This window comes from Carettochelys insculpta, chromosome 25, assembly GCF_033958435.1.
Source record: "Carettochelys insculpta isolate YL-2023 chromosome 25, ASM3395843v1, whole genome shotgun sequence".
Taxonomy (NCBI): domain Eukaryota; kingdom Metazoa; phylum Chordata; order Testudines; family Carettochelyidae; genus Carettochelys; species Carettochelys insculpta.
Window position 1 is genome coordinate 15,836,666 of NC_134161.1, and position 19,912 is coordinate 15,856,577.

The following is a 19,912-nucleotide window of genomic DNA, read 5'->3' on the forward strand; positions in this document are numbered from 1 at the left end:
CTGTTCTTACAAGTAGGCATTTTTTCCCACAGTGTCATCTAAATCCATTAGCCTGTAATTTGAACTCATTGCCCTTTGTCCTACCCTCTGTGGCAAAAGAGAACAACTTTTCTCCGTGTTTTTAATGGCACATGTTCAAGTATCTGATGACCATTATCACCCCACCCCTTAATTTCCTCCTTCCAAAATAAATAGTTAATTCAGCCTCATATGTCTCACATTCCATCCCTCTGATTATCTTTGTCACTCACCTCTGGATCCTTTTCAGTTTCTCTACATACTTTCTGTATATATTGCTTACCAAAACTGGATACAGTACCCCAGCTGAGGCCCAACCCGCACCGAGCAGAGTAATACTGTCACCTCCCATGACTTGCATGCTCTATACATCTGTTAATGCGACTTAAAATTGGATTTCTTCTTTTTGCAACACCACCACATTCCTGACTCATGCTGAGGTTGTGATTCACCACAATTCCCAGATCCTTCCCAGCAAAGCTACTGCCAAGGTAGTTTTCCCCCATTCTGTACTGTGCATTTAGTTTCTCTTCCCTGAATGCAGCACCTTACCTTTATCTCTGTTGAATTTCATCTTATTGTCTATAGCCCAGTTATGCAGTTTAGCAAGATCCCTCTGAGTTTAGCTCTCTCCAGCTGTGTGTCATCTCTAGACTTGCTTGGCATGCTCTCTATTCCTACATCCAGATACTTAATAAAGATCTTAAACAACTCCAGATCCAGAACAGATCCCCATGGAATCCCACCTGAGACCTCCTTCTAGTCCAACATCATTCCATTAATAGTTACTCTTTGTTTTTAAATTGTTTAACCAACTATGTATTCACATAATAGTAGCTCTGTTGGGCCTACATTTTTTCAGCTTAGTTATCAGAAAGTCATTCAGGACTGTGTCAAAAGCCTTGCTGAAGTCTGGGTATATTATGGTTGCCACATTCCCTCATATCTACTAAACCAGTTATCCCATCAAAGAAGGAAATCAAGCTGTTCTGATATGATATGTTCTTGCTAAATCCATGTTAACTGCTTCATCTTCCAGGTATTTGCAGATTGCATGTTTTATATATTGATCTAGTAGCTTCCCAAGCTTCCATGTCAGGCAGGCTGGTCTATATTTCCCCAGCTACTCCTTTTCCCCTTTTTCAAAGATGGGCATTATTACTCCTGGGTGGAATTCTGCACCACTGTGAATGCTCAGAATTCATGTCTCCCAAGGGTTAGTGGGATAAAGCTGCTGTTTGGGAAGGCAACTTCCCAGCCTGTGATCCCATTCATACACCAGCCCTGCTCTGCCCAGACCCAGACCCCTCCTCACTACCCCACTGCCTCTGCACTGTCTCCCTCTTCTGTCTGCTCACCCACCCAATTCCTGAACACAAATGTAGCAAATGACATTTGGGGAAAAAAAAAGGCGCTCTTCTAAGATTTCTTTCTAATGGAGCATGTTTTCCAGTGCGTGCCAGATTGTGAAGATTGGACATGCACAAGCTATTTCATTAAAAGCACTGAATATGGGAATTAAAAATGACCCAAGTTTTTTTTATACACCCTGCAATTTGCCAGAGACTTAACTGCAAAAAATTTGTAGTAAGGGCAAGTCAGTTGTCATGACAAATGCAATCTTAAATATTATATGGAACACATGAAGCAGCTCTTCTCTGTTTTAGATTTTCTTAATTAGTATGGCTAAGCTGATTTTATGTTTTAAATATACTCTTCATAAAGTAATCATTCCCGATTACACCACATATTTAAACTCACTGAAACAAAGACGTTATTTTAAATTAATTAGAGCTGCTTAGTGTGTTCATAACAAAGTTCATTGCTTTTAGAAAAAGAGAACACTAATTTCTTTTGTGTGATTTCCATATCAATTTCACTGTAAGTCTGTACTAAAATGTTTCCAAAGACTTTAGGCATAAGAAAGGATTTTATAGCTTAGTAAGATACAGATTTTGATGGAAGGTTCTCTTAAAACTTGTTCATCAAATAGTCAAAAAGAGAAACTAATTTGTCCAGCTAACTGGAAGCAAAAGAATGTTGTTTTAAGGGCTTTCTTCAACAACGGAGTGGAAAGAGAGTAGGCATGAATAGAACTGTCAGGAACACTTTGGAAGCCGTTTTCTGTGCTATAGTAATTAAAATTAAAATGTGTGTCTTAGATAAAGGTGATCTTTTGAAGAATTTATTTAGAAAGCTATACTTATGAAGAGACAAACATTTAAGGCAAAAGCCAAATACTCAGATTGTGCAGCTGAAGATCTATGCAAAGATTTTTGTAGAGATGTGATTTTATAATCTCCAGCCACAAACTAATGATATATTTAAAGTAAATTTTAAACGAAGGTCCTGTAGACAGACTAATGCACAACTGTTTGTGTCAGTAACTAGGATTGGCACATGCCTGTTCAATGGTTTCATTACCACTGACTGGCTTTTTCGCAGGTACAGAATTATGCTAACAGATCTGGCAAGCTGGAAGGCTTTTTACTTTTAAATTAACAGGTCCACTTCTGGGGAAGGGTCACCAGTCTGCAAGCTGCAACCGCCTTCGGGGATGGACAGAATAGGAGTAGGAAGAGGGGAGAAGTTGAACATTGCCTCCCCTTGTCTCTTGTACCTGCCACCGACGTGTGGCCCTCAGAACCGTGTTTTGTTTTTCTGCAGATACTACATTCTGCCTGAGAATTGCTGCTGTTCAGCCTCTCAAATGCCACAGGCCATTGTGGCATCAGAGCTGCCAACGGCACGAACACAGCAGGCGGGTCGGGTGCCACAGCGGTCTCTGGTAGGCAAAAGGTGGAACTGCAGCACTTTCAGGCAGGAGGGGATTCATAGACTCCCAGGGCTGGAAGGCACCTCGGGAGGTCATTGAGTCCAGCCCCCTGCCCATATGCAGTAGCAAAGACTTCTCTCAGGCTTCATCACAGCACCCAGCTTATGGAGTCAGACCAGGAGAGATGGGCTGGTGTCACAGGGCGGCAGGGGAAGGGGATTATAGGCTGGGGTTCAGAATGACTAGTGTGGGAGTAAACTGGGCTGTGGACTCAGGAGCTGCAGGGGGTGACAACAAAGAGCCATGGTGAATGGAGGTGGGGGTGCATGGCCACATGGTGACAGGGCAGGGTGATACAGCAACACAGGAGTTTGGGAGGTGCAGGCACAGGGCAGATGTGCCTGGCCGAATGGGAGAAGACAATGAGCCATCAGGATCTGCACAGGGAAGGGTCTCTGCTTCCATAACGGTCCTGCCTTTCCCCCAGCTAAAAACTGTTCCATGCTTGTCCCACCCTCACCAGCAGCCTGCCAGGCTCCTTCCCTCTCCCTCAGGTCCTGTGTTCCCCTGACTCCCCTGAGCCTTTGCACTGCTTTGGAAGGGTGCAGGAATACAGTTCGGTGTTGCAATTGAAATGAATTACTGCAAGTCTTGTACCGCTGTGCCTAGGACAGAATCTATTTGTCCAGAAAATTACCAGAATCTTTTTTTTTTGGCAGTGTTACAGATGTACTTGCTGACAGATCTTTTGAAATGAATAATCAAAACAATTGAAACTGGCATGATTACCTGGCGCTCTTTTAATAAATAGAATATGCAGAATTTTAATATATTGCATGCAGAATTTTTAATATTGAGCACAGAATTCCCACAGGAGTATGTTGTTAGCTCTTCTCCAGTCTTCAGGGAACTCCTCTTCCAGCCATGAGTTTGTAAATGTTATAGCCAGGAGCTCTGAGATTTCACCCATTCATTCATTCATTCATTCAGTACCTTGGGCAAATAGCATCCAGCCCTGCTGGCCTGAATTCATTCAAATGGGCCAAGAGATCTCTGATGTGTGCTTTCCTTATCCCAACCTGCTGCCCTTCCCCTTTACTGTCTGTGGTAATTTCAGTAGTTGTCTCCTCTCGTTATTTTTTGTGAGAGGACTGGGGCAAAGTAGGCACCGAGCCGGGCTGTGATCCTGTTGTCTTCCATTCCCAGCTCACCACCCCACTGAGTAATGGGCCCGCACTATCTTTGAGCTTCCCTTTTGTCTGACACATGTAGAGCCCCTCCGTGTATCTCTCACACCCCTTGGTGTGCAGCTGTAACCCATTCTTTGTCTTGGCTTTCCTGGCTTTTGTCCAGTACATTCATATTGTTCCCATGTTTACCTCCATGGTGACACACTCCTCCTTCCATTCACTGTGTGTAACCCTCATGGCTTTTAGATCACTAAAAGCTCCTTCTGGAGCCAAATTGGCTTCCTGTGGATCTTATCTTGCCTCTTTGCTCGAAAGGTGCCGCTAAATTTATTCCTGATTCATTCAGGACTCACCACCCAGGTTACAGTGCAGCCTATACCTATATGTATCTCTTCTGCCACAGCCAAATGCTTTTACTCTTTATTTCTACCTTCACTTCATTGTGAAGCTGCAGGAATGGCTCCATCATTAAGCCTACAAAAGAGTGGGGTTATGCCATTATAAGCATGTTTTTTAAAGTCCTTTTATCTCCCTGGGCAAAACTTACTTCCAGTTGAACTTTCTCGTGCAGGTTCTCTAGGAGAAAGCTCTCGCACGCAAGTGGTGTGAGTGAGTGGAAGTCCAAGGCTGGGTTTTGGGCCCCGTCCATTGATTTCAGTGGGGTCCTCCTTGGAGTCATGATGCTCTTGATCAGCAAAAGAAGTCGTCATGCTCACGCCCATGCTCAGAACTTGCCGTCTCAAAGCAGCCACTGTTTCAACTGCACAGCCGCAGACTTCGCCTTGACTTCAAGCTCTGTGGTTGGCCACCAGTTGGGAAGCAATAGAGCTTGTTATAGCTGAGCAGTCTCTTGCTCCCACTGGAATCTCCCCTCAGTCCTGTAATAGTTCACTAGGCTTTGAGACTGGAATGTGTGAACGATAATCTGTGATCTGTTTGTTTCCATCACTCTTGCCTGATTTGATCTACAAGTTTTCTCCTTTCTCAATAACCTGATAATTCTTGGTGGATTTAAACCCCTAGCGCAGTCTAATTGCATCAGATGACCATCCAGGAATGAACTGTTGGTGAAATCCCTAGGGTAAAGGTTTTGTTGTTTTTTTTTTAATTTTGCAGTGGCCAGAGCTGTAAGGCAGAAAGCTTGGGAAATGACACTAATGCTGTTCCAAATATCAAGTCAGAACAGATCTCATCTTCAAGGTTTCTGGAGGCCACTTCTACTTGGAATTTGCATGGCCATTAGAGTCAGCCAAAGTCAGTTCTGGAATCAAGGAATCCCGTCAATGATTTTAAATCTACAAGAGGGTGTTCGCAGTTTTATAAAAGATGAGGTCATGAGAAGATCCCACAGTCTGGCTATCTTTTCTATGGAAAGAGGAGCTGCAGGCTGACTGGCCGATGACCTTCGTGTAGTCTTCCCCCATCTTGTTGAGGGAGTAGGCAGACACCAATGTCTTTTTGGTTGGTTGCAGCAAATCCAATGTGAAAAATAAAAATAGCTACATTTTTAAATGGAAAGCCAGAGGAGTTTGTTTCAAAGTGGTTGAGATGAACTGTTATGACTTTTCCTTGGGGGGAAAAATTGTTTTTGTCCAAAACAATTTGCCAAATTCAACCTGAATTTGCAGATTTTTTTCAATACCTCTATCTCGCCCCCAAAGCTCCCCCCAGATGAGCCAGCCTGGCCCCACAGGCTTTCTGGCGGCTACAGAAGAGGGCAGCATAGGCGTCGTGACCTTTCTGTTCCTAGCCACCATCAGAGTTGCCTGCAGTGTCACAGAAGGATGCCTGCTGTATTGCAGTTTAACTTCCCCTGCTGGCAGCAAGCCAGGCACAAGCAGGCTTCTGAGCAACACAGCCACCAGCATGAGCCTCTGAGCAAAACCAAAGGCATGACCCCAAGACCTCCTACACACCCTGCTTGTCCAGCCTCCACTATAGTATGACTCCCCAATTAGCACTGCCTCAGTCTGCCTCTTGCAACAAGCCACACACACCGAGCAACAACCCCTAAACCAAACCCACAGCTGCCTTCCTGCCCCTGCTTCCCAGGGTGCCCTGTGGCAGCTGGTGCTAATTAAAACCTGAAAGAACTGACTTCTCTCTGTGCCTGTTGGGGTGAAATTAATTAAAATCTAGGCCATTCATATTTAATCGTTTGTAACTAACTGCAGTCTCTCCAAACTTGCTTCTCTTCCGGGGGCTGGGTCACTCCCAGCACTAGGAATACCAGCCCTTTCTGGCTACGTCTACACGTGAAGCCTACATCGAAATAGCTTATTTCGATGTAGCAACATCGAAATAGGCAATTTCGATGAGTAACGTCTACACGTCCTCCAGGGCTGGCAACGTCAATGTTCAACTTCGACATTGCGCGGCACCACATCGAAATAGGTGCTGCGAGGGAACGTCTACACGCCAAAGTAGCACACATCGAAATAAGGGTGCCAGGCACAGCTGCAGACAGGGTCACAGGGCGGACTCAACAGCAAGCCGCTCCCTTAAAGGGCCCCTCCCAGACACAGTTGCACTAAACAACACAAGACACACAGAGCTGACAACTGGTTGCAGACCCTGTGCCTGCATCATGGATCCCCAGCTGCCGCAGCAGCAGCCAGAAGCCCTGGGCTAAGGGCTGCTGCCCACGGTGACCATAGAGCCCTGCAGGGGCTGGAGAGAGAGCGTCTCTCAACCCCTCAGCTGATGGTCGCCATGGCGGACCCCGCTATTTCGAAGTTGCGGGACATGCAACGACTACACGGTCCCTACTTCGACGTTGAACGTCGAAGTAGGGCGCTATTCCTATCCCCTCATGGGGTTAGCGACTTCAACGTCTCGCCGCCTAACGTCGAAGTTAACTTCGAAATAGCGCCCGGCGCGTGTAGCCGTGACGGGCGCTATTTCGAAGTTAGTGCCGCTACTTCGAAGTAGCGTGCACGTGTAGACACGGCTTCTCAAAGCAATCTGTGCTTGTGTTGGTATTAATCCCATGGCCCAAGCAGTCCTGCTGCATGAGAAGTGAGGCCCAGTCTCAGCTGAGATGCCGAGCCTCCCAGTGCATCTTAAGCAGTTGGCATGGACGGGCTTGGAGGAAGAATGCTGTCCCAGTTGGGGGGCATCACACAAGACTCTTTCCATCCCAGATGGGGAGGGGTGGTGCCCACAACCCTACAGCAATGCCTCAGCTCTTGATTTTATTTTAAGTCTTGCAATATTGGGGGTTTTTCTTAAAGCCCCAGCTCCTGACCTCAGGCTTCTAGGTTCCCCAGTTGCAGAGAGAGGCTTGAAACCGTGACGTGAGTGTATGGTGTACAGAACCCAGCAGACAAATACAAGAGCTGAATGGTCTATATTTTTTTACAACAACTCCTGATTTTTACACCAATCTCGTGATTTTCTGGAGATCTGACACCTGGTTTTTGAACATTCCTGGCTCTCCAACAGCAGCCAACCCAAATCGGATCCCCCCCCCAAGCAGGAGATTCAACTCACCATCCCAAGTTCAGAACCTCCTTTCACAAAGGCTTTGCTCCCTGGCCACCAGCCAGCAAAGGCAGAGTCTGGGATGGGGTATCACGTGGATACCTACATTATCATCTGCTGTCTCAGCAGCAGCTCTGATGGCTTCATCTCCTTCTTGGGCGTCCGCCGCATGAGGGCTGTACATTATCACTCCTCACTGAGTGCCAAAGGAATGCCAGGAGCAGAGAAAGCAGAAGGAGCTTAGTACTAGACACAGGGCTTGCTCTTCCTGTGCCTTGCAGCTCAGGGCACTGTTTATACCAGTGCAAAGTGGGTGCGTAACACTAGAAAATCAGAATGGTCATGGCTTGTCTCCAGGGCATGGCATGGAAGGTCACAGCTGTGGGTGCCTGGAACGCTTCCCAAATGCATCGTCCACCGTAGAGCTCACAGTGCCACTTGTTAATGGCTTTTTAATGTTCTCTCTCCTGGCATGCATCACCTCTCTGATTAGCCTACATTAGAGGTTCAGAGGGAAAACAACCTCAATAAGTAATAATTAATTAAAGGAAGCATTAGTTCTCTGCATGGCTGGGGGCGTGCTGTGACTCCCACTGGTGAAATTCAGAGATGGAGTCACACAGGGCTGGTTCTCCAAAGTCTACGGAGGGAGTCCATGGAGATCCAAAAATAGAACCCAGGAGTCCTTGGCCTGATTCTGACTGGAGTGATGCTGTGCGTGGGATGGATCTGGGTGCTGGAGCTCAGCTTCTGCTCCAGTACTAGGTCATGCCGCCGTCCTCTTTCCTTCACTGGAGCAGAAGTGCCGTTTGCATAGTGCAATTGTTTGCAGAAGTTGGTGACTTTATTCAGCTTCTCTAGGAAACTTACAGGGCCTTGTAGCGTTCGGGGTCTGATCCCGCACGTCCCAGCAGCATATGTGCCCATTTCCTATTGTGCAAGGTAAGCGTGAAATGCTACTGGATTGGCATGGCAGCATTTCACACTTTCTTGGTACCAGTGTGTAAAATGACCCACGGTGCAAGAAGCAAGCCACTGGTTGTGAAACTCCCCAGATGGCTACACAGTCCGCTCAGTGGCCACTAGAAATGTCTTCCTGCCTGGGATGATGAGTGAGATGAATCTCACCAGAGTGGTCATCCTCAGCTGCAAGGCGCTGATGGGTTCAAAGGAGCCCTTGGGAGTCCCATGAAAGTTAATTGGCAGCTGGGCACCTAACTCCCATCAGCTCCTTTGCAAACCCCAACAACCCCTATCATTCAGGTTCTAAGGTCTTTGTACAGGGGCTGTCCACCACTCTGTCCTGTGATTACAGCAACCAAGCCTCAGGCTTAGATGGTCCCTAAGCTCTAACATAGCAAAGACAGCTAAGAGTAAAGAACATAATGCCCCTTTCAGCAGTGACCGACTTCCATCCCTGGTTCTTCCCCTGCAGACACTCCTCCGGGACGGCAAGAGGGAGAGCATCGTGAGCACCCTTTTCATCGCCCCTTCTGACATCGAGAACGGACAGAGCATCATCTGCCGGGCCACCAACAAAGCCATTCCCAGTGGGAAAGAGACGGCCGTCACCATCGACATACAGCGTGAGTGTGCGACTGGCCAAGCCAGCTGTGTGGGCTTCTAAGGCCCTGCTGCCCTGGGGTTCACTGGTTCCTGGTTCACTGGTCCCTAAGCACAAAGGTCCAGTCTGGAGCAGGCTCTGAGGCTGGAGTTTGCTTCCAGTTTGCAGAGTGCTCCTCTGACATAGCACTCAGAGGCTGGGACATCTCCTCAGAACTTCGCCAGTCTCTTGAAAACCCTTGGGGCTGCAAAGGAGACGGGCTGTCCCTTGAAAGCAGGGATCCCAGGCCAGATACCACCAGAAAAGCACTTTGCAGGTTCTAAGGCCATATCTACATTACCTGGAAGATTGACCCACTCATACCTTAGAGCTCCAGGTCAAGCTTCCCGGGTTCAATTTTGCACACCTAGAATGGATGGATGCGTGAAGTTGACCAACGATGGGTCAGCAGTTGGCCCGTATCTATTGCAGGGAGTAAGGGAGGTTGATGGGAGAAACTTTCCTGTTGATCTTCCTCAGTGAGGACGGTCAAGTAAGTTGATTTCACAGAAGTCAATTCTAGCAATGTATCTAGAGTTGCAATCTGCAGTTGACTTACATGCCTAGTGCAGACCAAGCCTAAGATTTCCAGAGAACTAACAACTGCAGAAGCAGTGAGAAAACTACCATTTGTCGAGGAGAGGGGAGGAAGTACCTTGATTGGCTGAGGTTCAGCCTCAGAGCCAAGATTCTGATTTGACCCAAACTGCTCAGCTATCCCTCACTGTGGGAGTATCCAGGGTTCCATGTTTGCACCCTCCATAGTCTGTGCTAGTGGTGCTGCAGCAAGCATAGGGTAACCATCTGTCCTGCTTCTGGTGCGACAGCCCCGTATTGCGGGCACCAGGAAGGTATCCCAGTTTATTTTCGAAATGGGGCTAATTGCCCCATATTTGCAGTGGGATTGGCTGCTGCCCTGCTCCTGCCATGCACAAGCCTGGATGCCACCCTGTTCTCAGCTCCCCATGGCTCAGGAAAGCCAGGAGTGGGACCCACAGGGGAAGCCAGGAGCCAGACAGGTGTGGCTGCCTGGCTCCCAGCTCCCCAAAATTTGGAGAGCCAGGAGCTCACCTGTGTGGCTCCCAACGCCTAGGGGGAACTGGGAGGAGCTCCAGTGGCTGTTGCCTCCTTCCTGGCTTAATGAGGCTCAGGGAAGCTCTCCGAGGTGCAGGGAGCTGGCCACCCCCCGCCCCCCGCGTAGCTGCTGCCCAGTTCCCAGCTCCCTGTGCCTCAGTTAAGCCAGGAGGAGCTGCACCCCTCGTCCCCCTGTATTTCTCTGTCCTATATTTGGGATAGAGAGATATGGTCACCCTAAGCAAGCAGGCCAGTTATGAGGTGGTTCTGTTGACAGGGCACCTGTGTAAGACCATCAGCCCATTGCATATAAAGCACAGGTGACAGAAGTAGGTTCATTCTCCAGTGGCACTGCATGTTCTGGATTCAAACCGCTGACTGAGAGCTTTGTAATTGGATTTTAAAAGGTGTCAGAGAAGCGTCAGGTCCATCATTTCTTTTGCTTTTACAGGATTAGAAAACCTGGCTTACTGTGATAGGTTGAGCTCCTCGAGTCTACTTACTTAACAAAGAGAAGGGTAAGGCTCGACTTGATTACAGTCTGTAAGTGCCAACATGGGGAACTAGTGTTTAATAATGGGCTCGTCAGTCTAGCAAAGAATGGTCCAGTGGCTGGAAGTTGAAGCTAAATAAATTCAAGCTGGAAATAAGGTGTAAATATTTAATGGTGAGGAGAATCAGCCGTGGGACAGCTTACCAGGATTCATGACAGATTCTTCATCGCTGACAAACGTTGAGATTTTCCTAAAAGATCTGTTCCGGGAATTATTTTGGGGGAGTTGTCTGGCTTGTGTGATACAGATGAGACTAGATGGTCAGAGTGGCCTCTTGTGGCTTAGAATCTGGAAGAAATTTAAAATTCAGGTCTGGGATAGCTTTTTTAAATACATTTAATACCTGTTCCCACCATGGAGTGACCTAGCCCACAACAAAGAGCTTCTGTTGCTGTGTTTGTGATCCACCCATGTACAGCTTTTAGAAGGCTTGCAAAGATATCCCAGTCTCACTTGGTCCCAGACTCCCAGTCTAATATGGCTAGTTTAAAAGTCAAGCTGATGCAGACAGGCGCAAGACTGGCCAGACTTTATACAGACCCCTAAGAAAAGATTTCTGTCTGGGAGAATCCAGCTATCCGCAAAGCACCTACCCTAATTCTCTTTCAATATCTGCTGCTGTCAGAATCAGGTTGACATCTCCCCCAGCCCCGCTTCATCTGCACATACAATTTTTGCCATTAATTTTCGCAACAATGTGCAAATGCAGAGTGTTAAACATTAGGCTGCCAGCTGCTTTCCAGAGTCCAATTAAAACTAGCTAAGCAAAGTCAAGTGCAGCGGCAAACTCTCCCTTTAAGCTTTTCTGCCGTGAAATTAACAAGTTCTTGGGTCACTCTGTAGTATGTCCTGACAGAATCAGTAAGAGCAGAGGAGGCAACAGCTTGGGTTATTGCACAGATACCAATCGGCTACAACAGCCACACATGTACACACAACACATGCACACAATAATAACAACAGAAAGCCAGCGACATCATTAGGCTGAACTGTGAGCTCAATGCCTGAGCATGGTGGAATCCATTTCAAAAGGGAGAGACCCAATAAAGGCCAATTTTCACTCCAAACCGTTAAATACATCCTGCTGCGAAAGTAATCATAATAATATCCCATCGAGCTATTAAAAGAATGCTGCTTTTAATGGGTTCTAATGAGGACATCAATTTAACAGCGCTGGATGGAAGATGGAGGGGTATAACAACAGCAAGATGGATTAATCAGGCTGCACTGGGATGAATGTTACCCCGGAGGACAGAACGTACTCCGACCCGCCTGCATCCCTTCAGCATGCGCTGTCTGGCACTCGGTGAGAGGGATTTTCCACCTGGCTAGATTCACTTTTCACTGAACTTAAATTGGCTGGAGAACCCCCTGGGGAATTGTCTCTATGTAGGTGATGGAGACAGCATAACATCCTCCGACACCAGTGCCTGCGTGGTGTAAGAGGTGGAGGGAGCATGGGCCATCCGTCAACGCGGGGGTGAGATGGGTGGGGAATGGCAGCTCCACACTCCGCTGTGCCAGTGACTCCACTGGCTCCCGTGTCTACCAGGGTCAATTGGGATCAGGAACCTACCTCTGGTGACCTGCATCCACCACTGGCCACTCAAACATAGCAGGGCCTGTGACATCGTTTGCACCCATCTAGCTGTCAAGCTACCTGCATGTGTACAACCTCCTGCAAGCTCCCTTTTCCTTCTCTCCGGCCAGCGAGCTGTGCAGCCATGTACAGCGTCCTCACCAGCGTGGTGCTTGTGCGGCAGGGATGTGGACTGCTGCCCAGTTAGAACTGTAGCACTGCACACACCTTTTGGCCCTGACTGTCAGTGACTTTGCCCAGGGTGTGGGCAAGCCCACTGACAGGCCCATTAAATCATTGCCAGAGCCCTGTGTGGCATGCGCCGGGCAGCGCTGAGAGCTGGCTGCCCCGTCCCTGTCCCTGTCCCTTCCACCAGAGGCCCCACCCCTTCTTGGAGTGCTCCCCAGTCCGTGTCAGTACAGAATCAAGCCCAGAGGCTTGGTCCACACTAGGCAGGTAAGTCCATTGCAGAGATGCAGTTCTAGCTAGATGACCTCCTAAGGTCCCGTCCAGCCCTGGGATTCCATGATTTTGTGACTTATCTGAAATCAACTTATGTGGCCATCCATGCGGAGGGAGATTGATGGTAGAACCTCTCCCATCAACCTCCCTTACTCCTTGCAATATTGAGGAGTACAGGGGTCAACTGCCCACCCCAGATAGTTCGATTTCACACGTCTACTAGATGCACAAAATCGAACTCCAGAAAATTGACCCTAAACAGTTCGATCCTCTCCATAGTATAGACAACCCCTAAGGTTAACATGGGTGGAGACCTGGCGCATAAGGTTTTGGACGAGTCTCTGTGAGTGTGAACTCCCCCTGTGCACAGAACAAGGATGTGGATGGTGTTCTTGGTCAGTTTTATCTGATGTGTGTGGATGTCTGCACTGCAGCTGGTGTGCTAGGGACAGCTAAAGTAGTGTAAGTGTTTCCATTTAACTCCTTGTTCTCAATCATACCCAGTGTTCCAACCCTTTCGTCTCCCAGGCTGAAGCTTTCCAGGCGTCTCTGACAGAATCTTTTTTTATTCCCCTCTGCTGGCATTTTGAGCAAAACAAGAAGCCAGAAAGCAACATTCCCAGGCCCCGTTACAGAAACGAAGAATGCTTGGATCACTTTATCTGCTCCAGCAGCAAAATGTCCAGGGCCTGAGAGATGGAACGGGCTTGGAGATGGCCCACGCTGTAGAAGAGTGTTGCTGGGAATCTTGGACTTGATTTGCAAGGACTGGGAAATCAGATTTCCTACGCAGTTTGCATTGCGGGCCTAATTCTAAAACCCAGCAAGGCTCTTTTACACACACACCACCATTGTAAAGGCTCTTTAATGTGGGTGAGATGTGCAGCTTCCCAGCTGAGCCCCTGGGCAGCCCTAGCAACCTAAAGGGGCTTTCATGTGACGGGAAGCAGCCTGTAGCTCTTTTAACCAGTGCTCTGAGACCCAGGCATGCATGGCACAATGAGCAAGGTAGAATCTTCTGCCCTACTGTGAGTACTGCGCTGAAGCACCAGAGTAGATCCAGAAGCTGATCCCTTCTGTCTGATATAAAGGGCATTGACCTGTACCTTTGAAAAGGTTGTGCCCTGCCTCAGAAAGATTTCAGCCTCCTACCCCACAGAAAAACAGCTGTTATTTCAAAATAACTTTGCTGTGTAGACCGATCCTTAGACTTGCTTCCCATGGGCTCTGACCTGGGTCTTTCTCTGGCCCTGTCTACATTACTTGGAACATTGACTCGGGCAGGGTCAATCCTCTGGAGTTCGATTTGGTGCACCTGGTAGAAGACATGCAAAATCGAACTATCTGGGGTTGGCAGTTGACCCCGGTGCTCATCAATATTGTGAGGAGTAAGGGAAATTGATTCGAGAGTTTCTCCCATTGACCTCCCTCTGTGAAGAGGGCCAGGTATGTTGATTGCACATAAGTCAGTTCTAAATACGCCATTGCCATAGCTACAATTGAATTGCATATCTACAATCAACTTACCTGCCTAGTGTAGACCAAGCCTCTGAGTTTGCTGAAGTCTGCCTACTTTAAGTCCATTGCTTTTATGCTGCTGTTTTCCTTCCTGCCATTCCTTAGAATAATGAACTCTATCATTTCAAGATCGCATTCACCCACACTGCCTTCCTCCTTCAAATTCTCAACCAGTTCCTCCCTGTGTGTCAGAATCAATACTAGAACAGCCTCCCCCATAGTCATTTTCTCCAGCTTCTCTAATAAAAGGCTGTCTGCAGTGTATTCCAGTAACTTTTTTGGATAAGCTGAGCCCTGCTGTATTATTTTCCCAGCAGATATCTGGGTAACCGAAGTCCCCCATATCATCAAGTCCTGTGCTTTCAGTGATTTTTTTAGTTGTTTAAAAGCAGCCTCATACATCTCTTCTTCCTGGTTAGATGGTCTACACAGACCGCTCCATGACATCACCCTTATTTTTCCCCTTTTATCTTTACCCTGAGACCCTCAAGAGGTATCACACCAACTTCTATCTTGACCAAAGTATGGACATCTTTGCTGCTCAAGACAACATCTCGTCCTGCTTTCTCTCTTTCTGTCCTTCCTGAGCAAGCTGTACCCTTTGGTATCAATTTTTTAGTCATGTGGGTTATCCCACCTCATCTCTGTGATGTCATTTATGTCACAATGGTGATTATTACTCAGGAACATTCAGACATCTACAATGTATCTTAGATTTCTGCTCTTTAGTACCTGTCTCTCCTTTGTCCCTGCTGTGATACTCCATGGTCCCCCCAAATTCCATGTTTGGGACTCACCCGGGAACTTGCATCTCCTGCCCCTGAATAATTTGAGACCTGTTTTGTCAAGTCAGCCTTGATGCATCAAAAGATGCTTTTCCTCTTGCGTCATTGCCAGTCCCCATCTCTGCTCAGCAGCCCTCCTCGGAGCAGCATCCTGTGGTTGAGAAAGCCAAAGCTCTCCTGGTGATGCTGTTCCTGCAGCCAATAATATAAAATTATGTTCTAAGACAACAAAATTGTAACAAAACATTTAGATCTCGGGGAGATTATTTTTTCCTCTGAAATTCTCCTTCATGGTGAATTTTGTATTTGCTTTGCTTGCATTATGGTTTCGGAATTGAAAAATATTTAAAAATTGGAATTTCCGACACCCTGGAAAGTCCATTGTCCACCCGGCTTTACATATCTGTCCGTGCTTCCTGACACCTGAATGGCGAGAGGAGACCTAGGAGAAAGCAGACTATGCCAAGTCCTAGCATCTGAAGAAGGCAGGAAGACTGGAGCCACTGGCCCTTGTCTTTCTCTTAAGGGGGCTAGCTTGTGCACCCAGGAAATGGCCTGCATAGAACTGCTTTCTTGTTTGTGTAATAGACCAGTATTACTCCACAGTAACCACTCGTCACAGATTGGAGGGCTGCTAGTCCGGTCAGAATTGCTTTTAAAAACAGGCAGTGCTCACAGCGTTAAAACCTAAACACTCCGTGGGTGGAGGTGCTGACAACTGGATACCACTTGCCAGAGCAGTGGGGAGGGGTTGTTCTGTCTCCAGTGCTGGAACGTTCCCCAGGGACCCCACAAAAGCCTGCATTGGAGGCCTATGGGGCTTGAGGTGAGAGCGCAGCAGCCTTCCTGCTTCCCCCGAAAGTGCCAGGGCATTAATACCCTGACTTTCCCCTCTGCCTGCTAGAGCCCACCACTGGCATCACAGCTTCAGAAGGCGCCGTGCTGTCATGGTTGGCGTAGAGAGAGATGGGTGGCAGCATGGGGGCTCAGAGCCTGCTTGCAGGTGGCCAAGCACCTCTCCCAGCTGCACATCCCTGACACAGTGGATAGAACCAATCCATCCCCAGAGCTGCAGATCCCCCACCCCACTCCTAACCGCTCCATGCAGGTTATAGCAAGTGGAGAGCACCTCCCACAGCACACAGGACTTTAGCATTGCCAGTGTCCCTCCTCTGAGACAAAGTTACAGCAATTCTACTGACACCCAGGCCTTCCTCAGCCTGTGCCTCCCCCAGAGGGTCAGGCCTGGGGTCTGCCTAGTTCCATTGTCACTGCAAATGCCGCATGGACGGTTAGCTTTGGTACAGCTGCCCTGTACTACTCTCCTAGTTTGAAAGATGAGGCCTTTAGCATGAAGCACTCCAAGGACCGATTCCATTCCATGAACCAACCTCCCGACAAAGCACTTAATAGAAAAGCAACTGAGTATTTGTTCACATAAAAGGGCATTGAAAACTGTTGACGCCCTAACAAAGCTGCTCACCCATTACTTGATGTGGGCAAAATGCCTCCTCTGTCTGAGGGGAGAGAAAGTTTGCTATAAATAAAACACATCTGGACCCAGGATGTGCCTGCTAAATTTTAGCCCAATCTGCTCTAAAATAGCTGAGTCATAATCCCCCTTCTCCTGTCCAAAAAACCAAAATACAGTCCAGCCAAAACCCCACCAGGGCTTGTAATGGAGACACTAAGTGACTCCAGCTGGAACAGCTGTTCCATGTGATTGCCATTCCACCAGCCACATCACAGGCAGCCTCCTGTGAGTTTTGCGCAGAACATCACCAGCGGGATTAAAATCATGTTGAATAGTTTGATATGCCATAAACTATTTATACTGCCAGAGCCCAGTGGCTGTGTGGAAAATCACATCGTGTGTGCCAGGATGGGAGACAGGCCGACTTGCTGCTTCTCCTGACACGTCCGTGGAAGTCCAACCGCGTCCTCTGCACACCATGTGTGGTTACTCCTTTGCATGTCTTTAAGGGCTGGAGGACTGTGCTTTCCTTTAAGCAAGATGGAGGGTACAGGGAATAGGAATCCAGGGGAAGTCAGTGACAGTATGGTCAGCATGTCGGATTCTAAGCAGGAGCAGCACGGGCCCTGGTACCACAATATCAGATGACTTGATACCATATGTATAGTAGCAACATGCCTGCGAGGCAGGCTTGGGCTCCGTTCCCCGTAGCATAATGGGGGACCTGGTGCAAGGGAGGCTAAGTGACTCGGCCAAGGTCAAGTGTTCCCATAGTAGCACCTGGGCTGCCTGCCTCTCTAGGTGAGAGTGGGCAGAGAGCAGAGTTGCTCTAGGTGGGATGACGGTGGGCTTCAAGGTGGCAACGGGAGTGGAGAAGATTAATAGCTGTGAGCCACCTTTCATGGTGGGGCTGGAAAGGGTTTCATGGACACTCGTGCAAGAGCCCACTCCGTGCCTTAGCTTCGTCTCTGCTCCCATTTTGCTGCTTATTGCTGCTTCCCCACGTACGCTGCAGCATTGCAGGGTGCTGTAACAGAGCGAGCAGGTACTGCCTGTGCTGGCATCTCCCATGCAGCGTGGTGGCTTCTCCCCTGGATGGGCAGAAGAGCTGCTGGCTACTCACCCTCCCCTCCGCTCGGTGCCGGTGTTAGAGGCACCTCTCTTTCAAATGATGCTGCCACCCCTGCAGCCATGGAGGGGCCTCGCCCCCAGCAAAACACGTGAAGAGGCCCGTGCTGCAGTGGGATGGACTAGGAGCTGCACCGTGCTTTCTGGTGAAACCGCCTAGCCCCTAGGGAATCATCATGGTTTCCTTTGCTCCTCAGCCTATGCTGAGGCACAGCACAGATTCCTTCTTCCTATGGAGAGCTGGGAACCTCCGTCCGTACTCCACAGACAGATGGGACTGAGAGGCTGTGTCTACACGTGCACGCTACTTCGAAGTAGCGGCACTAACTTCGAAATAGCGCCCGTCGCGGCTACACGCGTCGGGCGCTATTTCGAAGTTAACTTCGACGTTAGGCGGCGAGACGTCGAAGTCGCTAACCTCATGAGGGGATCGGAATAGCGCCCTACTTCGACGTTCAACGTCGAAGTAGGGACCGTGTAGACGATCCGCGTCCCGCAACGTCGAAATTGTGGGGTCCTCCATGGCGGCCATCAGCTGGGGGGTTGAGAGATGCTGTCTGTCCAGCCCGTGCAGGGCTCTATGGTCACCGTGTGCAGCAGCCCTTAGCCCAGGGCTTCTGGCTGCTGCTGCTGCAGCGGGGGATTCATGCTGCATGCACAGGGTCTGCAACTCGTTGTCGGCTCTGTGTATCTTGTGCTGTTTAGTGCAAGTGTGTCTGGGAGGGGCCCTTTAAGGGAGCGGCTGGCTGTTGAGTCCGCCCTGTGACCCTGTCTGCAGCTGTGCCTGGCTCCCTTATTTCGATGTGTGCTACTGTGGCGTGTAGACGTTCCCTCGCAGCGCCTATTTCGATGTTGGGCTGAGCAACGTCGAAGTTGAACATCGACGTTGCTGGCCCTGGAGGACGTGTAGACGTTATTCATCGAAATAGACTATTTCGATGTTGGCTGCACGTGTAGACGTAGCCAGAGCGTCCCTGCCCTGGCTTGGCTGCTCAGAGCAAGGTCGCACACCAGTCTTCTGCTGCAGGTGGGCCAGTTGCATGTCACTGAGGAGAACTCTGACACCCTTCTGTTTGATTGCACCTCACTGGGTACTGGCCAGCGGGGGCGCTATTTGGATTCTGGGAAGTGGGCAGGCTTTCTACTAAGGCCCCTCCCTCTGCCCACTAGGCGGAGCTACAGGACCCAGGGACAAGAACGTGAAAGTCTGTCCTGCTGCTTGCATTGGCCCAGCTCCGTGGGTACCCAAGGGCAGCAGAGCGATCTTCTCCCCTGCGCCCAGCTCTGAGCATGCCCTGCTTTTGTCAGCTTTGATCGCCCCTCCCCAGCAGAGTACTGGAGCCTATGGCCATCCAGCAAAGTCCTTCAGCATGTGTCCAACTTCAAGGGTCTGCCTGCACTGCAGCGTTTTCCTGGTGATTGGCGCCTAGGTGAGCCCAGCCCAAGTGGGATCAAAGCCCTACGTGAGCAACTGCCTCCTCATTGGTGCTGCCCTCCCCCTGTGCCTCACAGGGGCATCTGCGGACATATCCCGTGGTTCTTAGCGCTGCCCTCAGCTGAGCAGCTCAGGTTATTTCCCATGGGATTGTGAGAGAATGTGTCCGTCCGTTGGGCACAAGGGGGTACGTGGAGGACCAGGCGTGCAAGGGAAGGAGGCTGTGCTCTCCGAGAGGAAGCAGCACCTGTGCTTGAGCCAAAAGCCCTCAGCAGGCGGCTGGCCTGGGTTTGGAGCACTGCCATCTCCCGGGTGGGAAGGCTTTGTGTGTGGACAGGAAGGGAGCCAGGGACGACCCCTGGGAAAGAACCCTGGCTAGCTCTGCAGGGACACACACCCTAAGTCGCTGAAGCCCACGAGGTACTCGGGCTCAGCACTAGAAATTTGCTTTGCCGAATTGGGCCCAGGGCAGTCCTCTTCATCCTGATTGTGACGAATAACATTCAGCAAGCGAGACTCTGCAGTATGAATGTGTGTGTCCCTGTGGTTATACGCTCCTCCCTGTTGGCTGCCAGCTGGGGGGAGTCAGTTCAATCATTCGAATGAATGACAAGCAGCCAGGAAGGAATTATAATTGTAACTGAGCAGAATTACATTATGATGAGTTATCATTTATGCAAATGTCTTTTTAAAAACACACTTGTGATTGTGTCTCTGTGTCTTGGGGAATCTGGGGAACGTTACCAGAGCATTGGAGAGCCCAGTCCCATTTGTGACTGGAAAGATCAAAAGCTTTTTAATTCATTTTCTCCTTCTTCTATTTATCTCCATTT

At 49.0% G+C, this 19,912-nt stretch overlaps 1 protein-coding gene across 3 annotated transcripts in view; it reads left to right on the plus strand.

The window, feature by feature from the left end:
* Positions 1-19,912, plus strand: part of KIRREL3 (kirre like nephrin family adhesion molecule 3) — a 258,248-nt gene that overhangs the window by 122,166 nt on the left and 116,170 nt on the right. For all 3 annotated transcript variants that reach the window (XM_074976739.1, XM_074976740.1, XM_074976741.1), the window contains exon 5: positions 8,903-9,053. In XM_074976739.1, the coding sequence (XP_074832840.1) occupies positions 8,903-9,053 (151 nt within the window). The remainder of the gene's footprint in view (positions 1-8,902; positions 9,054-19,912) is intronic.